The 20,954-nt window shown below is 42.8% G+C and overlaps 1 protein-coding gene across 3 annotated transcripts; it reads left to right on the forward strand.

Annotated features, from left to right (window-relative positions):
- Positions 1 to 238: 238 nt before the first annotated feature.
- LOC125323185 (cartilage associated protein) lies at positions 239 to 20,734 on the forward strand. 3 transcript variants are annotated; one of them, XM_048297933.1, is made up of 8 exons: positions 242 to 530; positions 723 to 800; positions 4,289 to 4,438; positions 5,058 to 5,229; positions 7,654 to 7,782; positions 8,691 to 8,836; positions 10,869 to 10,952; positions 20,030 to 20,734. In XM_048297933.1, exons 1-8 carry the CDS (start codon positions 360 to 362, stop codon positions 20,087 to 20,089), a joined length of 990 nt encoding a protein of 329 aa, XP_048153890.1. In that variant the 5' UTR covers positions 242 to 359; the 3' UTR covers positions 20,090 to 20,734. The 3 variants fall into 3 exon arrangements, with proteins under 3 accessions (XP_048153881.1, XP_048153890.1, XP_048153896.1); XM_048297924.1 differs by having other exon boundaries at positions 239 to 800; XM_048297939.1 differs by lacking the exon at positions 723 to 800 and having other exon boundaries at positions 243 to 530.
- The last annotated feature ends 220 nt before the right edge of the window (positions 20,735 to 20,954 follow it).

Below are 20,954 nucleotides of genomic sequence, written 5' to 3' on the forward strand. Positions count from 1 at the left end.
CGTGGACACTGGAAAAACACATAAAGAAAAATAAAATAATAATAAAAAAGACACCAGAAACACATTAACAAAAAGTTTCCTTGCAGACGCGACTGCTGCTGGGACCAGCTGCGGCTGCAGGCGCGCAGCAGCACCGAGGGCAGCCGGAGGATCTGCGCTCCGCCCGCCCCGCCCCGCCGCGGCCGCGCTCCCTCCCCGGGGCCGCCTCTCCCTCCGCCCGGGCCCCGGCCCCGGGACCGCCTCTGTCCTGCCTTCGCCCCGGCCCACCCGCTTTTCCCTTCCTCCGCCCGGCCCCGGAGCCGCCTCGGCCGGCGGCAGCGACGTGGTGCCGTGCGGGCCGCGGTGGCGGAGGCGCAGCCATGTGGGTGGCGGCGCTGGCGGCGCTGCTGGCGGCGGCGGGGGCGCAGTACGAGCGCTACAGCTTCCGCAGCTTCCCGCGGGACGAGCTGATGCCGCTGGAGTCGGCCTATCGCTACGGGCTGGACCAGTACAGCACCGAGAACTGGCCCGAGAGCGTCAGCTACCTGGAGGTGAGCATGCGGCTGTACCGCCTACTGCGCGACAGCGAGGCGTTCTGCCACCGCAACTGCAGCGCCGCCGGGCAGCCGCCCCCCGCGTCCCCCGCGGGCGCGGCGCTGGAGGAGCTGCGCCTCCTGTCCGGGGTGCTGCGGCGGGCGCAGTGCCTGCGGCGCTGCAAGCAGGGGCTGCCCGCCTTCCGACAGGCGCAGCCCGGCCGCGACCTGCTCGAGGAGTTCCAGCGCCGCGAGCCCTACAAGTACCTGCAGTTCGCCTACTTCAAGGTGAGCCCCCGCCCCCCCTCTTTCTTGGTGCCTCCTCCTTTCTCCTCCCATCTCTCTGCCCTGCCTCCGCTCCCCCCTCCTCCCCCCCCCCGCCTCCGTCACAGTGTCTCCTCCTCAAAGTCTCGCCTGGTGCGGTGCCATGCTCCAGACACGCCAAGCGGGCCGGTCAGTGTCGTGGTGGAGGGGGACAGCATGGTGTGTCCCTGCACGTGGCATGTCCCAGGACAGTCTCGACAGACGCAAGTGCCTCCTGCACCCAATGCTAGAAAAACCTCCTGTCATGCCAGCCTCTCGCCGGCCCCTCGGAGCAGGTTACTCTGGGCCACAACCTCATTCCCCATCACCTCCTCCACACCAGTTGCCATCCGCCTCACCTCCATTTCTTCCCTGCCCTGTGGTCAGTCCTTGCCCCCCTAGGCTGCCAACCCTAGACTTTGTAATCTTCTCCTTGACAAGCCTTTCAGTCGTTTCCTCCCATCCTGTAATCCACAGTGGGATTAGTGTGTGCCTTGCCTTTCCCCCTGCTTACCCACGTACCATCCATCTCGCTTTTCACCTGTTTTTTACGACTCATCCAGCATGTCCCCTAGGTCAGCCCTTCCAGTTCCTCCTAGACATCCAGCCACTGGACCTTGCCTCTGTGTCCTGTAGCTGTGTCATTTCTGCCCCTCTCATCTTTCCATCTCTCTTACTTTCTAAACTTTTCTGGAACCTTTTTCAGACTCTTCATATCACAGCTCTGCTATTGCAAATGATCTTTGCGTGTCCATCCACCTTCTTCACTTGCTCGTTTCTGGTCCAGCTCTTTCAAGTGCAGCAGCTCCCAGCCTGTGACTTACAGATAGCCTCATGCCTGCAAAACTCCAGTTTCGTTACAGCTGCAAGAAGGAATGAAGCAGAAATTGGCTGCTGAAGTGGGACACTGTAATGCTAGGCCTGGAATGGTATTTACCTTTTGCTCTTGGGTCAGCCAAGACTGGGGACATACTCCTCTCTTAGGAGATTTCACCCTGTTTTTCTAGCTTCTTGTCATCCTTCGATCCAGGATCTAAATTTGTTTTCTCTCTTCTCATCTTCATCTTCTGTTCTCTACATCAAGATCCATTCCTTCTGCCATCCCCTCAGATACTGCAATTATTTGCATTTCAAATAAACAGGGCATCTTTGTGGGGCAGAAACAATCTGAGCTCTTTGGTTAGATTGTTTTTTCCTTTAGGGACTCACTCCCAATGTATCCCACTATATGTTATATAGGGTTGTATGCTTGTGCATTGTTTCGAGATTGCCTCCTGAAAACACACATTTTCTTAACTGTTGCTGTGTCCTATTTTTAGGAGTGCTGTTTTCTCAGCAGTTTTTCCAAACAGATGCAGGGAAATGCATTCTCATAAAACCAGAACAGTGCCCACATGCACAGTATCACACTGGTGTCTGATGCCTTCCCTAAGACCATACGAAAGAACTTAACTTGATACGTTAAAGCCTCTGCCTTTTCTTTTGACTGAGAGGGCAGGAATTCCTCGAATTCTCAAAGCCATATATGGATAAAAATGACATCACCACAACTGTTTCCTCTTCTTATCTTAATTTAGCTATTAATTCCTCCCTTCTGGTACATACAAAGTTTGCAATATATGGGTAACACCAAAAATAATTTCTTCTTACCATATCAAATACATTCAAGTAACTGCCAGGTAGGAGTGTGAGAGGGAAGTTGGAGGAACCCCTCCCTCTCCCTTTAAACTCTTTGTTCAATCACATTTGCAGTAAGTTTGACCAGTGTAGTTTGCTGGTTTTGTGCTTAGTGTCTGTTGTTTATAGTGTGTTTCATACTGGATTTGTAGTCCAGCCCTGAGCCCTTATCTCTTGCTTGGGGAGTTCTGAATGGGCCTTCTAGAGCTACAAACTGCTGCATCCGAAGGACTTTTGCCTGGCTGGTGGTTTCTGCGAAAGGAATGTCCCTTCCCCCACCCCTCCACCCCCTCAAGAGCGTTTATAGTATAGGAAGAAGTGGGAGAGAAATGCTTTATGTAATTTTTTAGACTGACCATGTGCGTATTCAGGTGGGCTCCACAGAGAAATTTGCCACGTTGTAAGATTCTGGGAGCAGCTGTTCCTGCGCTGCTGCTTGCTCCTCTGGAGGGAGCTTTCTCAGAGCCACTGAGTTCACTTAGGAGTGTGTTTCCACAAAACCTTCCTTTATTTTTTTCCAAGAGGTGAAAATTGAAACCAAGAGTAAATCATGGACCTAAGTAAAAATGAGACTTGTCAGCCTGCCAAAGAAGCAGGTTACGGCTACAGCACAAAAGAAACCAGGCATTTGACGAAAGTGCAGCTGAGATTTCCCTTTGCATTTAGCATGGCCTGGGCTGACTGGAAGCACGTAGTTTTGGGAAAGCCAGGAAGGGCAGCTGGCAGAGTTCCGGTGCTGGGACACTCCTAGCGTCACAGCAGCAGGGCATAGGTTGAAGTCTTGCTTCGGTGCATCCATCTCTGAGGTTCCTTTCCGAAATGAAAGGACACCTTTTATGGCTGCAAACAGAAGGGTGAGTGTGCACACGTGCCCGTGATTCTTGCTCGTGGTTTCAAACATGCACTGCCAGAAGCTGTTTCAAACGTGGCATGGAACTCTCTATCACCTATACATCAATACAGTGAACAGGCTGATGTGGATATTGGCCTAGAAAAAAGGTTTTAACATTTCATAATACCCCAGACTTTTGCTTTCTCTCTCACTCTTCATAAATATGTGCATACATACTATATAATTTATGAAAATACGTGTGTGTATATATATACAAAATATTAAAAAAACATAAATTGTATGTACACAGAAGTACATACCTGTCTGGTACACTCAGTTGTAAATGAGAAATGTACTCCTCACAATGTATATCTAACAGGGATTAAATTTAGTTTAAAAATGGGCAGAGAAAATTGCTTTAGGACACAATTTTTGACCAAGTCTCTGGAGTCTGATCTAACTTTGTAATACCACCGGGAAGATACATTATTGTGATAATGTCCTCTGTGTTGCTAGGCAAGTAACTGACATAAACACAAATAAAGAGTGATGACTCTTGACCAGTATCCATAGATTAGCATCGGTACCTGTTGAGATCAATCCCTTCTAGGAGCTCTGGTATAGACTTTTGCCTTGTCAGCTCTGTGAAAGGGGAGGGGGAAGTGAAAAAACCTAATCTTTTTTGACTTACAACAATCATCTATGCTATCTGCAAAAATAACGGGCTTCTAAAGTTAAAAAAAATTGTTCACAGCGATGCAGCTAGGAGTAAAACTGAGAAGAATTATATCAGTTTTACTGTACTGTTGTATCTACTGAGACTGTGCTTTCAGTAGAAGTAAATTTGCGAATACAGAGAATGCAGGAATATTCATTGAGAAAACTGGGAACCTTTGAACTGTTTTGGTTTTTGTCTTCTCCAGTTAATCTTTTTTAACACCTTCTTTTCCCTATCCCTGTTTAGGCTAATAATCTTCCAAAAGCTATTGCAGCAGCTCACACATTTCTTCTGAAGCATCCAGATGATGAAATGATGCAAAGAAATATGGCCTACTATAAGAGCATACCTGATGCTGAGGAGCATATTAAAGACTTGGAGACAAAGCCATATGAGGTATGCTTTTTATTCAGAAGAGTCTGCTCTTTTGGAACTGTTCTATTACTCCTCTTACTGGGTGAGGTTCAGGGATCTCACTTGCTTATGTGTTCTCAGTTCTTAATCTCCCTATTTCTGTCATCTCAGTCATCTTTGTTCTGCCTTCTTGATGCATTCAGTAACTCTCACCTCTCCTGCACTTCATTGTTCCATAAATGAATCACAGCAAATCACAGACAGTGGCGTACCTGAAAGCTGCTACATGCAGATCACTACTGGAGCTAAGCAGGTGCATAGTTATCCAAATTCATGAGTGCTGTAGTGGGACAGCTTAAGATATCTCAGACATTTGGCATTAAGATCCCATTGAAAATCTCTGTCACAACCTGTGCTTTAGACTCACACCGTTACATCTCTCCAGCAGGCTTTTCTTTTGATTGGAAATGGAATTACGTACTCTGCTCTCTAGGAAATACCTGGTGAAATCCATTCGTCTCCTGTATTCGTTGTCCTCACATCACCTGGAGAGCAGCTCATACAGTTGTCCAGAAATGTGGAGACATCATTTACTGTATTTGAGTTTACACAACACTTCTCAGGGTCAGTTACTGCTGATTCATCCCTGCCAATTTCTCAGAATCTCTTTGTCAGGGCTGTGAGAGCGTACAATGGCGACAATTGGCGGACATCCATCTCAGACATGGAACTGGCTCTTCCTGATTTCTTCAAAGCCTATGATGACTGCATAGCAGCCTGTGAAGGCTCCCGAGAGATCACAGATTTTAAAGACTTCTATCTTTCTATTGCAGGTAAGTGGTTAGGAAACATGAAGGAAAGATGTCCCCAAAGTACATTTCAGTTTATCCGTGGGATTGGTTACCCAAGTCCTGTTCCTCAGTTTGGGCCAGTAGGAGTTTATTAGATTCACTGAAAACTGCTTGAATTCTGGTTTACTTTTTTTCTCTCTTCAGTAACATAAATGAGGTCTATCAGGAAATCAGAACAGAGATCTTGCATTAACATGGAATTTCTGTGTCAGAGTAACATAGATGTGTAAATAACAACAACTGCTCCGTGTCTGGGTAGCAGTGGTCATCCAGCCAGGTCTCTTGACCATCATTTCAGTATCAGCTTGGCCACCTTTGGGGCTCAGTGGTTAGCCTGCCTTTGAAATCATCTTTGTGGTTTGCATAGGTCTGGTGATCTGTATCTCCTTTCTCATAAATATGACAGGGTTCTGTTGGCTATTTTTAATCTTTCCTACATTCGAGTTTTACTAGTAGGTAACACCTGTATTTTTTGCGTGTAGCCAAAAAAAAAAAATCCATTGCTTTGCAAACGAAAAGGGACATCAACTTTTTTGGTTGTTGTCAAAATGGCAAATACACATTTCCTATGCTCTTTGGCAGTGAAAGAAACAAGTGATTTCTCCAGTGCTCTGACAGCTCAGTGTTGTTGACAATATTTGTGTGGAGAACACCTGCATATTTCCTCAATAAACTTAGAAATTCTCTTGCATTTTTCATGTTTTTAAGTTGCCCTAAGAAAAAACATTCCAACTTTTTGTCCTAAAGCCATAATATATCTTGGTGAGGAGAAACTTTGGTGAACTATGTTTATACAAGCGCAGCTCCAGTTTCTCACAGTGTGCAGCTGGTATCCACCAGTACAGCTGACATGGAATAACTATTGCAGGCTATTCCTTGGCTTGCTCTTGGGCAAAACAGGCAGGTGCCTAGGACAGCAAATAAGGAGTGAAGGGCAAATCACAGGTGGTAAAGCAAGAAACACAGAGTTTTTTCCCCAATGGGTCAGAACCCTGACATCAGAACAATCCCCAAGCCACTGTAAAGAGTAGTGTCCATGCTCAGCTGTGATTGACACTTACTGTCACCCTTCCTCTTCCTCCTTGTAAGGGAAGGACAATTCCCAGCAGTAAGGAAAGGTAGGAATTACTGCGTAACATCACCATGGCCATGTGCGTGCATTTCAAGTATTTGCTCTTGAGATAAGAACATTTAAATTTATTTGCACTGCCTGGGCTGAATTGTGCTTGTGTTCCAGGGAGAGATATTCCACCTCCAAGGGTCTGCAGAAAGCAGATGTAGCAGTAAGTGTTAACCAGAAGTATTTGGGTCTTGCATTAGGTATGTATTTATCACTGTGCAGTGAGTTATGTCAGGAAGCCAGCTGTCCTCATTGCATGGGATCACTTCACTGAGGGGCTCACATCTCTGGCTTTAAGTGCTGGCTGGAATTGAACACTACTGTGTCTGGAGATTCCACTGCTCTTGTAAAAGATGGGTCTGGTAATTTCATTTGGCCAGTTATTTTTAGTTAGCTTCAGCAGTTATTTTTAGTTAACCTCAGTGTTCTTCATGTCAGGAGTTGTCAGGAATGAAAAGTGTTCTTTTGGCTTGGTCAGAAATTTGCTGCACAAGGTTAGCTCACTTCTTTCACCTGCCAAATGTGGCTAACAGGGAAACTAAGACTTTAAAATATTTCTTTTCCATGCTGTTGATGAATGTGATACATATGGAAAATTCTTGAAACTTTTTTGTTGGAAGGTTTTCTTGAAACGTATTTTCTTGAAGGTAAAAATCACAGGTCGTCCTATATTGCATGACAGCAAGCTTTTTTAGACTGGGTAAGCTTGTGAACTTACCTGTTCCTGGCGGGAAGCTGTTCTGTGGTGAGCAGCATATTCTCCTCTTTCTTTTCTCTTAGAACGTCCAAACTCTGGGCCCAAAATGCAGCCATCTGTGGTTTATTTTGCAGTCACCTGCTGTACCTGTCTGTGACACAGTTGTACTCAGCAGCATGGGGACCTTATTTGTGCAATAATGCAATGAAATTGCAAAGGCCTGCAAAATTTAAAAAAGGAAAGAAAGCACTGTTAAGTTTACAGCTGGGAAATAAGGCAGTACTCTGCAATACTCTATAAAACCCACCACCACTTGTTGCCTCTAGGTGTCAGTGAAACCTAAGTGCTCAGTTCTCTGGAATTCCAGCTTTGATGTAATGCAGATTTTTACGGTAGGGCCTAGTACCAACACTTGAAGGATACTTCAGATGGAGTTGTAGATTCTCAGTACTTCCAAGCAGCAAGGTCCAGATGCACAGGACCCAGGAGGGCATTATAAGGCTGAATTTTAATGGGTGGCCGATGGGAGGGATTATAACAATTCACTCTGTGCTATCCATGTGCTCTGTTGTTGTTTTCTTCCTTCCAGATCATTATGTCGAAGTCCTTGCATGCAAAGTGCAGTGTGAGAGCAATCTGACACCCATTATAGGAGGCTTTGTTGTTGAAAAATTTGTGGCCACCATGTACCATTACTTGCAGTTTGCATATTATAAATGTAAGTAGTGATTTATTGTGCTTAAATAACATTGATGTTGGATGATGTGGGATCTTTCCCCTCTAATTTTATGCTTACAATGTAAGTAATGGCCTAGAGAATCTGCATTTTAAGCTGTTCTGGGACAGAGAATCCGAGTTTCCTGGTGTCTTTTGCTCGCTGTTATCACTGTAGTTAACAGACATGGGACAGAATTTCTTCCACAGACAAACCTACAGAGTATTTAATACTATTTGCTTTTTCCTAGTGGATTCTTATAATCCTGTTAGAATGAGGCTAAATGGGTTTTGAAGAAAGAGGGGACCACTTAACAGAAATTGTAGTGTTTGGTGCTCAATGATGACTTAGTTGATAGGTGGATTATTCAGTGAAAGTTGTGGTTTCTTGAGGAGCTACTTGCACTGTAAAGAACACATGTAGCCCTTACAGCTGTTCCTGCAGGCTCCAATATCAAAGGGAAGACTCATCAGCCATGTAGCATCAATCCATTAATGACTTTTGTTTGTGTTATTTGACTACACCTTGACTCTTCCCTCTTTATCAATCATAGTACAAAGAAGTGGGGAGGGGTTTAATATCTTTTTGTTTGGTTTTTTAAATAAATGCCCCAGTGCATATCACCAAGCTGTGGGATGATACTGGGATACCTGGGAGGAGCATTTGGTTAGGATTTTCACAGAAAACCATCAGGGGTTGATGACGAGTTGATTTTTGAATCATGGCCTTACGTGTTTCAGAACACAAAACCAGCATATCCTTTCTGGGGAGCAATTTTTTTTTCTCTGTGCAGCTGCTGAGGAGGTAGAGTATGGGCTGTGTTTCCATTTGAATCTTCCAGAGTTTAGGTAATAGTAGAAATTTGTTCATTTACCTTACCTGGATTTTTTTGGTGTGTGTTTGTTAATTAGTGAATGACATGAAGAATGCAGCTTCTTGTGCTGCTAGTTACCTTCTGTTTGACGAGAAAGATGAAGTAATGAAACAGAACATGGTCTATTACCAGTACCACAAAGACAAATGGGGACTTAAAGAGGAGGATTTTCAGCCCAGATCGGTAGGTGAATTACCTAAAATGCCTTCTAGACACATTCAAATACTTCTCTGAAACTTAGTGGGTCAGAGGTTGGGAAAATGTGGGATATCTGCTGGTTCTAGAGTTTAACATGTACTGTTTTATTAAAATCATATAGAAAGTTGTACACAGAGGTGTAGTGTGTCATGTAAACAGTGAATGTCATTAGAGCTTTTCCCTTTCTGTTGAAATATACTACGATAGGATATAATATATGAAGAGAAGTAAGCTCATGCTGGTATTTCTCTGTCACTTAGGCATATTTATGTCTTCATGTACCTCTGTAAATAAAGCAGCTGGCCCCTGAAGTCTCTGATGATGAAACCTCTGAGTGACATTCAGGCTTTTGTGAATCATTATTTGCCAACACATAGCTGCCCACTCGCTTGTTATTTCAGGTTCTGTGGGTATTGGAATGTGTCTGAATACGGTAACTCCAGCTAAACTGACTTTCCACTTACTCCATTTAGAACATAGTTGGGTGGATGAGGACGGAAAAAGGCTCAGGACTGTATTGCATCTAATTATCTAAATTAAAATGGTTGCTGCAAAGAAGCACTAGTCCATCCAGCAACAATTATCATCTGGCTTTGGAAAACTATTTTAAAAATGGGTTTCCATGCTGTTCTTAAATTTCCATGTCCAAGGAAGTTCTACAGCCTGGACTGTGACATCAAATTGGATTTTCCAGCGTTTCTTGTTACCAGGATTTAAGTCATGCAGCTGAATTCTGACACCTCAGTGACTGCTTAGGCATCAGTCATATGGGCTGTACAACTAGTTAGTCATTAGCAATACATGTTCCACAAATTAAATTTAGTGCCTTCTAGTCATGCCTCTTAGAGCACACACTTTATTGGCACAGTGGGAACCCAGGCCTGCCTTGCAGGGCCAACTGAGACAGAAGGCAGCAAAAATGCTTTTGGTTCTTTCAGGCAGCAGCAGCAGCAGCAGCAAGTCTGAGCTCGCAGAGGAAGGGGACTGCTCCTTTGTCACTGCTTTTGGGAACAGAACCGTGCTTTATAACCATATTGGAGACAATGTTTGGTGGTGGTGGGAGTGAGGGGTGGCAACAGTATGAAACTGCAAACCGCAGACAGATTTGGCATACATGTGCAGAGAGGGCAGAACAAGGGCCCTACACATGCACTCTGAATGTTTCATTGATAACTTCTGTAGCTGGGAACTACAGATAATTTGATTTTTAAATACAAAATATTAAATGCACACAGCTGTATTTTCTTGTGCTTTGATCTGTGTAGCTATAAACAGAAGTTGCTTGCTATCCTGGTCACTTGCCACAAAAACCATAATGCCTCTGGTTTGTTTTCAAAACGTGGTAATGGGGTGACAGCAACATTTGGCCCTGGCATTAATCTTTAGATGTTCTTGTGAAAGAGGGAGTCTCCTGTTTTCTTCTCCCAAAGGAGTTAAACGGAATCATCAAAGTAGATTACAGTTGGTATTCACAAATATGAGAGTATGTGACTGAGCTACCCTGTGCTGTTCAGGCACACAGCCAGGAAGTGAGGAGGGACAGGTGAGTGACCTTGCAGAGCTTCCCTAGGCCAGGCTCGGGCTGGGCTGGTGAGTCATTATCATGCAAAACAGCTTAGTGTGTCTCTTTCCCAGAACTGCCTGTGCCATATGCCAGCGTGCAGGGAGACAGAGGCTCTCTCCTGTCCAAAGCCCACTGGAATGCAGGCACAGGCTGCTGCTCAGCCCTGGCAGTCTCATTCCTTATTCTCAGACTCGCCAGTGCTTTGAAACATGAGAAAGAGGAGAGTGCTTTGTTCTTGCAGTGAGGGAGCCTGTGCTTAGGAAGATCCACAGAAGAGTTTGGAATAAGCTGTTTGCTGTTTTGCTGTTTCCTTTCTCAAACAGTATGTACCCTGCCTGGGATCTACCTTTCCTAGGTCTGGGGCTGGCTTCACTGGGATAGTTTCAGGTGGCATGTGATGACACTCCCCATCTTGCTACCTTAAAGTAACAGAAATGTTGGGGTTTTTTCTAGGAGGCGGTTCGATACCACAACATTACCACAGTCCAGCTGGAAATGTATGCATTTGCAAAGGAACATCTGATGGATGATGATGAGGTGAGTTTTCTAGAAATGAAATCATGGTCAAAAAAGCAGCAATCACGTTTAAAGTGAAGATGATGCATAGCTGTAATTCCAGGATTTCACTAATATGGAAAAATCTTCTTGTAACCATGACCCATTTTTAATAAATTTTTGTTTGGTAAATGGAATATAAGAACAAACCCAAAGAACATCATGTACCATTTAGAAAAACATGGACAGAATTAACACAAAGTTAAACATATAATGCACTGAGCCCAGAGAAAATAAAGAAAACCCAGTTTTCCAGTTGTAACACCAGGGGGCAGAGAAATGGTGTATATATATTTAAACCAAATGTTTTTCTGGGTTTGGTGTTTGGGGAGGTTGGGGGGGAAGGTGAAATTTTTTTTTCTGAAATGTTGTTTTAATTAGATTTAAAGATCCTTGTGATTTTGTCCAGAATGAACCACCTAAATTGTAATTTTTTGTCCAAAGGAAGTCTTGTTATCTGTTATTTTCTTCTGCTCAGTGGCATTTTGGTCACCCAGTCATGCCTTTTAAGTGTTTGGAATTTGTGGTCAAATAACATATAATGACTACTATTTACACTGGAAAATATGTAAAAGGATTTTTTTATTTTGGTGCAGGAAAAGCAGTTAAATTGTTGAAAAGGCATTTCTTTTTCTTCCACAGCTGAAAAAGTATAATTCATGGGAGTTTTTGGATTGCCTTTTGCTTTGTTTTTGGGACCTTTCATTGAGAGGTTTAAAAAAATCTTCAAATGATGAAATGTTGCTGGCATTGACAAAGAAAGAGCTGTACTCAGTTATTCCATGGGGTGAGGGTATCTGTAATGAGCACTGCCAAGGTCTTTTCTAGTTGGAAAAGACAAAGATGGTTTATGTTAAAAAATGAAATCACCTTTGCAATTTTTATGTTATCCAACACATAGGGAGAGAGACTATTTTATAGCAGAGAAGTAATGTCTGTGCTGCCTTCAATATTCTTGTGATCTGAAAACAACTCTATGTAAAATTCCATTGGAAGGTTACCAGACTTCAGGAAGACTTTCCATTGTGATAAAATCCCCTGAAGGACAGTTTAATAAACTTGCTTTAAGGTTAAGCTTAGAGGAGGACAAGTCCGTATGGATTTTCATCAAGGTGTGAAATACTTGAGCACTTTTTATATTCTCTTGTTGGTTTGTGCTTTGTCTGTAATGTTTTCTTATGTTAGGCATCAACCTAACTTGTACTTTTTTCCTTCTTTCCTATCTGCTGCTTCAAAGCACAGGGATGAGTAATTAAGGAGGGGGTGAAGAAGTCCATTTTGAGGACTTTCCCCATATGTTGTTAGAAGAAGGGGTTATAGAAACAATCTTCATCCTCCAGCACCGTGTGTAGAGTAAACAAGCATTCATTTGCTGGCATTCATTCCTGCAGCCCCTTTCACCAGGGCAATTACAAATGACCTTGTAATCTGCAGGAGGGAGGGGCAGTGAAAACCTCAGTTAAACTTTTGGGCTGACAAGGAAGTCACATTACACTTGATTATATGTTTAGATTAAACAACCAAAATTACTGGGCCTCCTCATGGCACAGATATGCCCACCTCACACTCTCTTTGTATTAGGAAAGCTACCATTCTCCTTCCCAGGGGAAAAGCTGAAGGGCTTCTGTGCTAGAGCCCAAAAAGCTGGGAGGGATGGAGGCTGTCCATGCCTCTGGCTTGGCTCTGGCTTTTGGTAGTGAACTCATAAATCCCTGGCTACCAGAACTTGTCTTTGGCTGCAGGAGACTTCCAGGGAGTGCAGACAGAGCAGGAATAGCACAAAGGTAAAACCACTACCTTGCAGTTTCTGCTCTATGGGCAGGACCTGGTAGTGTAAGTTGGAATTTTTTTATTTTGTTTAATATTTCTCCTGGCACAGATAGAAAAGTTTGTTCCATAGGAATGCTGAAAACTGATGAAAACTCCAGATAAGGCATTATAGTAAAAACTTTATTAAAAAGTGTTAAGGATGGAGGCAAGCTCTCTTGTAAGTGCACTCTGCTTATTTAAACCACGTGCTTCTTGGGCCAAAGGCCACACCTTCTGTGGGTTTCTGTGGTCCATGTTTGCAGTCTGTGAAGTTGCTTGTGGGCCACTAAGATAGCCCACAAGATAATCTGGAGAAAAAAACCCCTCTTTTTCCCTTGACAGAAGCAAAAGGATTGATGTGGCAAGAGGATCCCTTCCTATGTGGGTGTCATTATTCTCAAGTGGAGAATCTCATTTTAATCAGACTTCTCACTGCTCCCACATCCCAGATCATCCATGTGTCTTTCTAAATCCCGTTAGCAAAGTGAGTGAAAAGCTGTGGCTTCTTCAGGAGTACATAGCAGTAATTGGAGAGGCTGGGACAGGCAGTAATGATTTTTTCGTATGTTACTACAAGAAATACTGTCCTGCCTGTGTTACTTTATTAATGTTTTTCCACACGGAAATGAAAAACTCTTGATTCAAGCATTTAACACAGTAGAGGTGACAGAGAATATTAGCGCCAACTAGCTACAAATTTCTTTTAAGAAAAAGTAATTATTCTTAAATATCCTTGTGGTTTTCCACAGGGAAGTTAAAAGAACATTACAGTGTTGTCATCTTAGTTGGCCGTGGATAGGCAAGCTTCTTAATTTCTGTTCAGATGTGTAATGCATCAAGGCTATCATGGATACAGCTCCTGGTATTGCAGAGATTTAAGTAGCAAACTGAAATGCTGTTAAGAGCCAGACACTCAGCTAGTGTAGATGTAACTTCAGCACCACACTAATTGTATGAGACGTGGTTTTGGCCCATAAAATCAGTGCTCTTACGGAATGTTTTTTGGGGGGGATAGCTACTTAGCTGTTCTGAATTACATAAGGACCACAAGTATTTGGCGGGGATGGGCCTACAATGTGATTTTTCTTTCAGTACTTAATCAGTAGGTGAAAAACTGTTGGCAGCTCTGACCCACTGTTTTGACATCTCTTTCTTTTTATTTGTATATAGTGTGTGTTCATTTGTGTAGTGGCTGAAATTAAAACGCTCCATATTTCATCACATCCATGTGATGCAAAGAAGAATAAGTACTGAACTAATGTGACTGGTGGAAAGAGGACATGTGGAATAGCATCAAAACACAAGGGCCCAGTGGAGTACTGATAGCAAATAGTAATCTGAATTCACCTTATTTTTCTGTGTGGGAATTGCTAACAATGTATTTTGAGCTTTATTAACTCACTGCTTGCATATGTTCAAATGATTTACACAAGGGTGCTTGTAACAGCAAGTTGCAAGTGCAGACCTGTAAGCCCTGTCCTGCCTGTGACCTCAGACCAGCACAGCGCCAGTAGCACTGCTACCCTCAGAAGAGCTGGTGGCAGCTGTTTCAGAAACAGTTGCCAGCCAATGGGCAGTGTTACGGTCCCTGTTCAACATATGCTTTTTTAAAGGAAAAAGAAAAAGAGATTTTTTTTTTCCATCATAATTTCCTAGTGGAGATTCTTCCCATATGGCTGTGTCTTTCTGCTTTCTCCTCTTGCTTCTGCACCACTAGATGTGTGTCTTGGTCAAGGGTGTTCCTTCTTCCATTAAAGCCACTTTGCATGGGAAGCTGCCAGCATGGTTGTGCTTAAATGGCAGGGTGGCCCCAAGGTGAAGGTACTAGCATTAGGAGGAACTTCTACTGCCCAGATTTTCTTAAGCTTCTGCATGCAGCATAAAGCAGGCAAGAGAGCATAAGTAGAGCTCAGAAACAAAGCCACTGGAAGGCTTCTGCTTTCAGTGCAGTTGGAGCAATGTTCAAGTTCCTCTGAAATTGGGTTGATTCATGTTTTATAGGCATTATAAATATGTTAAAAGGAAAGCACGTTTACTGGTTTACTGTAAAATACTACTGTAATAACTGCAGTGTACTGTAATCTCCTGTAATATATGGGAAAAGAACAGTTAAAGGTTCAGAATATATTGTTAAAATGAAGTGGAAAAATATTTGAGAAAGTAGCTAATGTTCATGTGACGAACAACTAAGCTCTTTTAATAGTGAAAAAAAAAGCCCTAAAAACATGTGCAACTGGGTCACACTGTGGACTGTCTGAAAAATAAATAAGTTAAGGGCCAAATAATTTTTCTGCACAAAGAATTGAGGGATTTTCTTATTTTTTCCACAGCTAGAATGTGAGGAATGTCCAGCCCAGACTGTACAGCTCATGGAGGTTCTGGCAGGGCTTTGAGGTGGTTACAGTGAACTCTGAGGCTTTAACTGAAGGTTAGATCAAGAAACTTTCTCTTGGTTGAAGGCTGAATAAACCTTTCAGGCTGAGCCACTCATTGGCACATGCCTTACTGTTATCCTGAAATAATGTTTTCCCCCTCCAAAACATTGCTGGCCAGTGGGCTGTGTGGTGTGTATGTGCAGGCTCTGTCAGGTCTATGGAGCACATGTTCTCCACAGTCATTCCTATCAAACCTTTGTCTTCACTCTTGCAAGGTGATTATTTGTTCTTGAACAAAATCTGCTGGTTTTCATAACTTAATCCTTGTGAGTACTCCCATTACTTACTCAGGCAGTTACAGGATAACTACTCATTAATTATGGGGCAGCCTTGACCTCTCCTCACAGAGGGCACCTGTGCAACCCTTCCCACTACCACAACCTGGTCATCTACACCCAGTTCATAAGGGAATCAAATCTGTTGCTCTCACTGTTGAACAAGAGTCCAGTTGAGGTTTTTGAACTTTAGCAAAATTTGAATTTTTGCTCTGAAGGACAACTGGGGGACATTTTGTGAGATACATATTTTCCTTCTAGGTCATAGATTATACAGAAACAAAGATCCAGCCAATTCCTCGTGTTCTGTGTGTTGTCTCTTAAGGTGGTTTGTTGGATGAGTTAGAATAAAAGCGGTTTCCTATTCATTCACTGGTAATCACACATAAAAACATGTCCAGAATTAATAGTTCTTTGTAGATCTTAATTCATTCTAGAACACTATCTTTTTTTATATTCTCTGTTGCTTCCCTGAAGAACAGCCTATCCCACTATACCTATTTGAAAGGCCATCAGCAGATCTGATTGGAAAGTATGGGTTATTACAAGAAAGCTAATTGTTTCCCATAACTTTTCCAGTCCACACTGAGAAAGGACAGAAGAGATTGCAGGTGGAGGCCAGGATCCATGAATGATTAATGTTTGCATTTGTGGAAGGCAATCATTGCAAGCAGTGGCAAAGTGTCTGGGTCTGTCAGTGAGCAGTGCAACTGCTGCCTGCTGCTGGTTTTAAATGATGCTGTCAAAAGAAAAGTTGGTGCTGGAGCATTGGCCTGAAGCGTGCCATAACTGAGCCAGGTACTGGTCGCTCTTCCTCTTTGCTGTTTTATTTTAATAGCTGGCTAGGAGTTTCCAAAGTACAGATATTTCTTTTAAAAAGTTGTGTTTTGTGAGTGTGAATGTGACATTTAATATTGCCTAAGGAAGGGCCTGGCCCAATGTATATTGTGGTCTTGGACACTCAGTACGCTGAGGTACTAAGTGAGGAGTTTTGCATTCTTCTCCTTTTTAGCTCTTTTTTTTTCCGATGCTCTAGCTTCACTTGTAATAGTGCCCCAATCTCACTAGCCTGGGTTAGTTTATTCAGAATTGACCAAGAACTCTGTTTTAAAATTATTTTTAATTATAATCCACCTACTCGCATACCCTCTGTAAAACCTTCTTGAATTAGTTACTGTGGCACAAAACTTGTTCTTTCTGTCTGTGGCTCTGTTCAGTTGTTAATCTATGCCGAAAGTGCTCACTTTGCATATCTAACAGATAATTAGAGGTTCCAGTTGGTCAGACCAGCTTCTCTGATTCCTCCTACCACTCACACCAGTCTGGGAACATTCCCCTTTTTCTGTTCAATATCACGCCTCCCATATTTCAGGCTGTACCTGTTCCATCTATTCCCATACGTCCTTGGTCTGTCAGTCCCACTTTCCACTGACCATCCCTGGACTGGGAGAGGGAAGAGCACGGTAGCACAAGGGAGGGAGGTTGTGGGGTGCCACAGATCTGCTGAACCTGTAACTAGCAAACCTGGAAGACACGACTGTGGACTGAGGGCCAGGCATGGAAGGGCTGCTTCCCTGCAGCTGACCAAGCAGCCCATGTGTGTGTGCTTTCCACTTGTTGGCTGCCAGACTATCGCTCATGTGCTGGCCTGGAAGCCAGCCCTTCTCTTCCCGAGCTCAGTCAGACTTCACATCCTGATCTCCTACCTAGCAGCCAGACAGCTGCATCACGCTTTGGGCCATGCATTGCTCACCATGATTCGCATCAGCACTGGGCTTGAGCGGTGTATTTGTGTTGCCTGTGTTGGAGCTGGTGGCTGTTGTGCCCTTGGGTAGCTGGCAGTGGAAAGAATTACAGGTTTGCAGCCGACTTTGCATGGAAAATTGGATGCTCTTTCTGTAACGGTAGGGAGGAGCCAAAGAGCGCTCCAGGTAACAGGAGGCGCTCTGTCTTACTGATACAATTACTGAGGCAGTAAATTGTATCAAAGACTCATTTCAGACTCCAGATTTACAGGCACAGGTCGGTAACAAAGCTACTAAATATCAGCAGACAGAAGGCTTTTTCCCTGGAATGAACACCTGTGGAATATGTACTGACTTCAGCAATGCTAAATACCCAGTGCGGTGTCAAGTGGGTGCTAATGGGACAAGGACAGTGATTGGCCTGGTCACAGCTGCCAGTGTGACACTGTGATCGCCTCCTCCGAGGCAGCATTATCACCTTTTCATTGGGCTGCCAGCCACTCTAGTGACAACTTGCAAATGTTTTACATTTTGAATGTGAAGGCACAGGCAAAAATATTTTAGCTGGGGTTTTGTTTGTCTTTAATCTGGAGGTTTTGCCTTTTCCAAAATAACCAACACCCAGGCAATTCAGTTATTAATTATTACAACAATTATTCAGTTGTATTGCAGCATATTTTACGTAGGTATATTGTTTCAGCAACTGTTTTTTATATTTTTGCCATATTTCAACCTCTCTTACTCCTCGGTACATCTAATTAGACCACAACAGCTTCTGCAATGCTTTCCTTTAGAGCTTAGTTTCAGGCACTAGAGATTTCAGATTTCAGGTTTGTTTGGGGTTTTTTTCTTAAGATTGTTGTATTTAACTATCCTTTTCCATTTCTTAGATGTTTCTGGGTTTGAAAACATACCAGAAATAAAAAACTGGAATTTTGTCTGTATGTTGAGCGTCTTCTGAAAAATTCTATCTTACTGATGAGTGTGACAATAATATGAATTTGGATACTTAAATCTTTTGAACAAATTCAAAGCACAACAAATCGCCATCCTTCAGGACTTGCTAAAAGCACTTCATAGTTGCAAAAACTCAGTGTTCTTTTGAGATGGAACTGTGAATCAGGGAACAAGAACAGCAGTTATTTCAGCCAGCTTTCCTCCTGCTTTTATTTTTGCTTGCTTAGTTTCATTATTTCTCTCCTGGCTAGTCATACTTCCTAAAAGTATGATGTTAATACTTTTTACTCACAATATCCATAATACCATTATTGTATTCAAAATAGACAAAATTTCTCTATTTCCTCTTATTATTTTCATTGACAGAGGTTTTAATCCCTTTCCTCACCAGAACAGAAAACTGTAAAATTTTCAGTCTCAAAGTGTAAGCGTCTGGAAGATGCTGTCTTTCTATGGCATAGGACATAGAACTACATTAGGAGTAGTTTAAAGGAAGTTGGATTGTCATGTTGTGCTGATGCCCTGTGTGTCTCGGTTTGAGACAAATTAGGAGGAAAAGTCTGAAATGAACGTGTCCTCTAATAGAAGGCAGGTTTCAGCAGCCCCTCCCCCACCCCAGTTCGGAAAAAAATTTCTTGGGGGAAAGTGAAAAAAAAAAGCTGTTTATTTAACAAGCAGGGTGCATGCAGGCACAAAATGAATAATATTAGATAATAAACCTGCTCGTTGTGGAGAAAAACCTGGTAGATTCAGAGTCCTTTCTGTAGGTGTGGCTCTGCTCTCTCCGAAACTGGGGTGCGGCGTGGGCCCCTCTGGGCCACGGTGTGGGGCCTCCCAGTGATGGTGTTCCGGACCGGAGCAAACTGAGCAGTTCCAGGAGAAAAAGAAGAAGCTACAGTCCTGGGAAAAAGTTCTTGCCTCACCTAACAGGGTAGCTAAAAGCAAAGAATTTTAACTCTCCGTCTCTCTCCTGAGCAAAGGAGCCAAGAGCTGGGGAAAAGCAGGAAGGTGCTCCCTCGGCTCCACAGCGGTGAGAACGCAGGGGAGTGTGTGCATCCTTGAGCACAAACCGCGCTGAAGAACTCGCTCGGCTTCCCCCCTTTCTCTCAGACCCAGCTTAAAGGCGCAGAAAGGCACAGGATTCATGTCTGGGCAATAAGCAGGCAAGAGGGGATACAACATCATGAAGTCACCCCAAGACACCTGTGTTAGCGGAGCAGAGCTTGTAAATGTATTATTTTCTGATCTGAATCTAAACCCAACGTATTTGTTTCCAGTATGGAAAACATTCTAGTATCTCTGGTTCTTCACATTTTTGCTGCATTGAAGCATGGCATGTGAAGATCTGTGGTTGAAAATGGAGAAGGTGTCTGTTGAAGGGTGTGACAGGGGACGTAAACAGAGCAGACATACAAAGTCAAAATTATGGTTCTACAAAATGCTTTGGTTTTGAATTTTGAAGCTTTCTAAAATGTTTTAATGTTTTATGGTATTCTAACAACTTCCTAATTTAACAGGTGCTTTAAACATTTATTCCTCTCTGAGTTTGAGGATTTCATTGTCTATTTAAGTACCTGTAAAAGTACGAGAGGATTTACTGTGATGTGTATAACATTTTCTTCTTTTAAGGTCTGTGTCACTGCAAGTGCTTGTGCTACCCCTGTATGGGCCATTTACCTGTATTTTATAGGTTTGTTGCACTAGTGTCTACATGGAGGGTGTTAAAAATATTTGGACGCCTATTAGTACAGTTTAATTTTTGATTAAAATAGCAGAAATTTCCCACCACTTTTGCAGTACAGGGTTAATTTATTTCTGTTGAATTTAATCATTTCCAGGGTGAAGTTGTGGAATTCCTTGATGAGCTGTTAGAAGTGGAGGAAAAGAAGGAATCCTGATGAGTGGAACCACCACAAAGTATTTTACAGAAGTGAAGACTCACCATTGCTCCTTACTATTATTTTTGATCACCTGTAGTTCCAGTTAGATATACCTCAAAGGTGCTTTTTTAAGCTGTACCTTTTGTCCCAAGATCCACTCCTGAAAGGTCACTTCCGTGCTGCACTGACTCTTCTGTGAGCATGGCTTTTCACTGTGCAGAACTGCTGCATATGAGTTTCCCCCTTGAGCTTTTTTTCTGCTACACAAACACAACAAAACAGACTATTTCTGTTTTCTGGGATAACACTAAGTTTCCTCGTTTCAGTGCTGTTCTGCTAAGTTGTAGCAGTACAGCTAAATTCTCAAGAACTTTTGTCAGATTATGAACTGTGGAAGACATAACAGTTCCTCTTTCTGAGCTATGAATTGTATTATTTATATATGTCTTTTTATGTGATGGTGAATAAAGTGATAACAAATCCCAGTGCACCTGAAAGATATTAAGGTACATTTAAATAGCTGAAATAATGTGATTAACAAAGAACAACTAATCATCTTGTAAACATTGCTTAAAGAATTCTGAAAGCAGTGTTGATCTTTCCCAAAAACTAAATTAAATTCTACTGCGGGAAACTGAGAATAAAAACAATTTTTTCTTCCTACCAGTTCTTACTCTTTCTGTTGAAACATCCTGTGGTCCTTGTTGAGGTGGGGCCAGTCTTGTATGAAATACTGATGATGGATGGATTTAGTATTCTCTTCTGTAAAAAAACAGTTTGCATGTTTGTAGTGGTTTTGATTCAAAATATTCATTATTTACTTATTTTCCTTCTGTGAGATAAGAATTAGGAGAAAAGCAAAGCAGGCCACAAACCTTAAACA

This window comes from Corvus hawaiiensis, chromosome 1, assembly GCF_020740725.1.
Source record: "Corvus hawaiiensis isolate bCorHaw1 chromosome 1, bCorHaw1.pri.cur, whole genome shotgun sequence".
NCBI classification, from domain to species: domain Eukaryota; kingdom Metazoa; phylum Chordata; class Aves; order Passeriformes; family Corvidae; genus Corvus; species Corvus hawaiiensis.

Coding starts and splice junctions, on each gene's coding strand:
- LOC125323185 (XM_048297924.1), top strand. CDS start 360: ATGTGGGTGGCGGCGCTGGCGGCGCTGCTGGCGGCGGCGGGGGCGCAG. Junction 4,439..5,057: donor TGGAGACAAAGCCATATGAG/GTATGCTTTTTA, acceptor CCAATTTCTCAG/AATCTCTTTGTCAGGGCTGT. Junction 10,953..20,029: donor ATCTGATGGATGATGATGAG/GTGAGTTTTCTA, acceptor AATCATTTCCAG/GGTGAAGTTGTGGAATTCCT.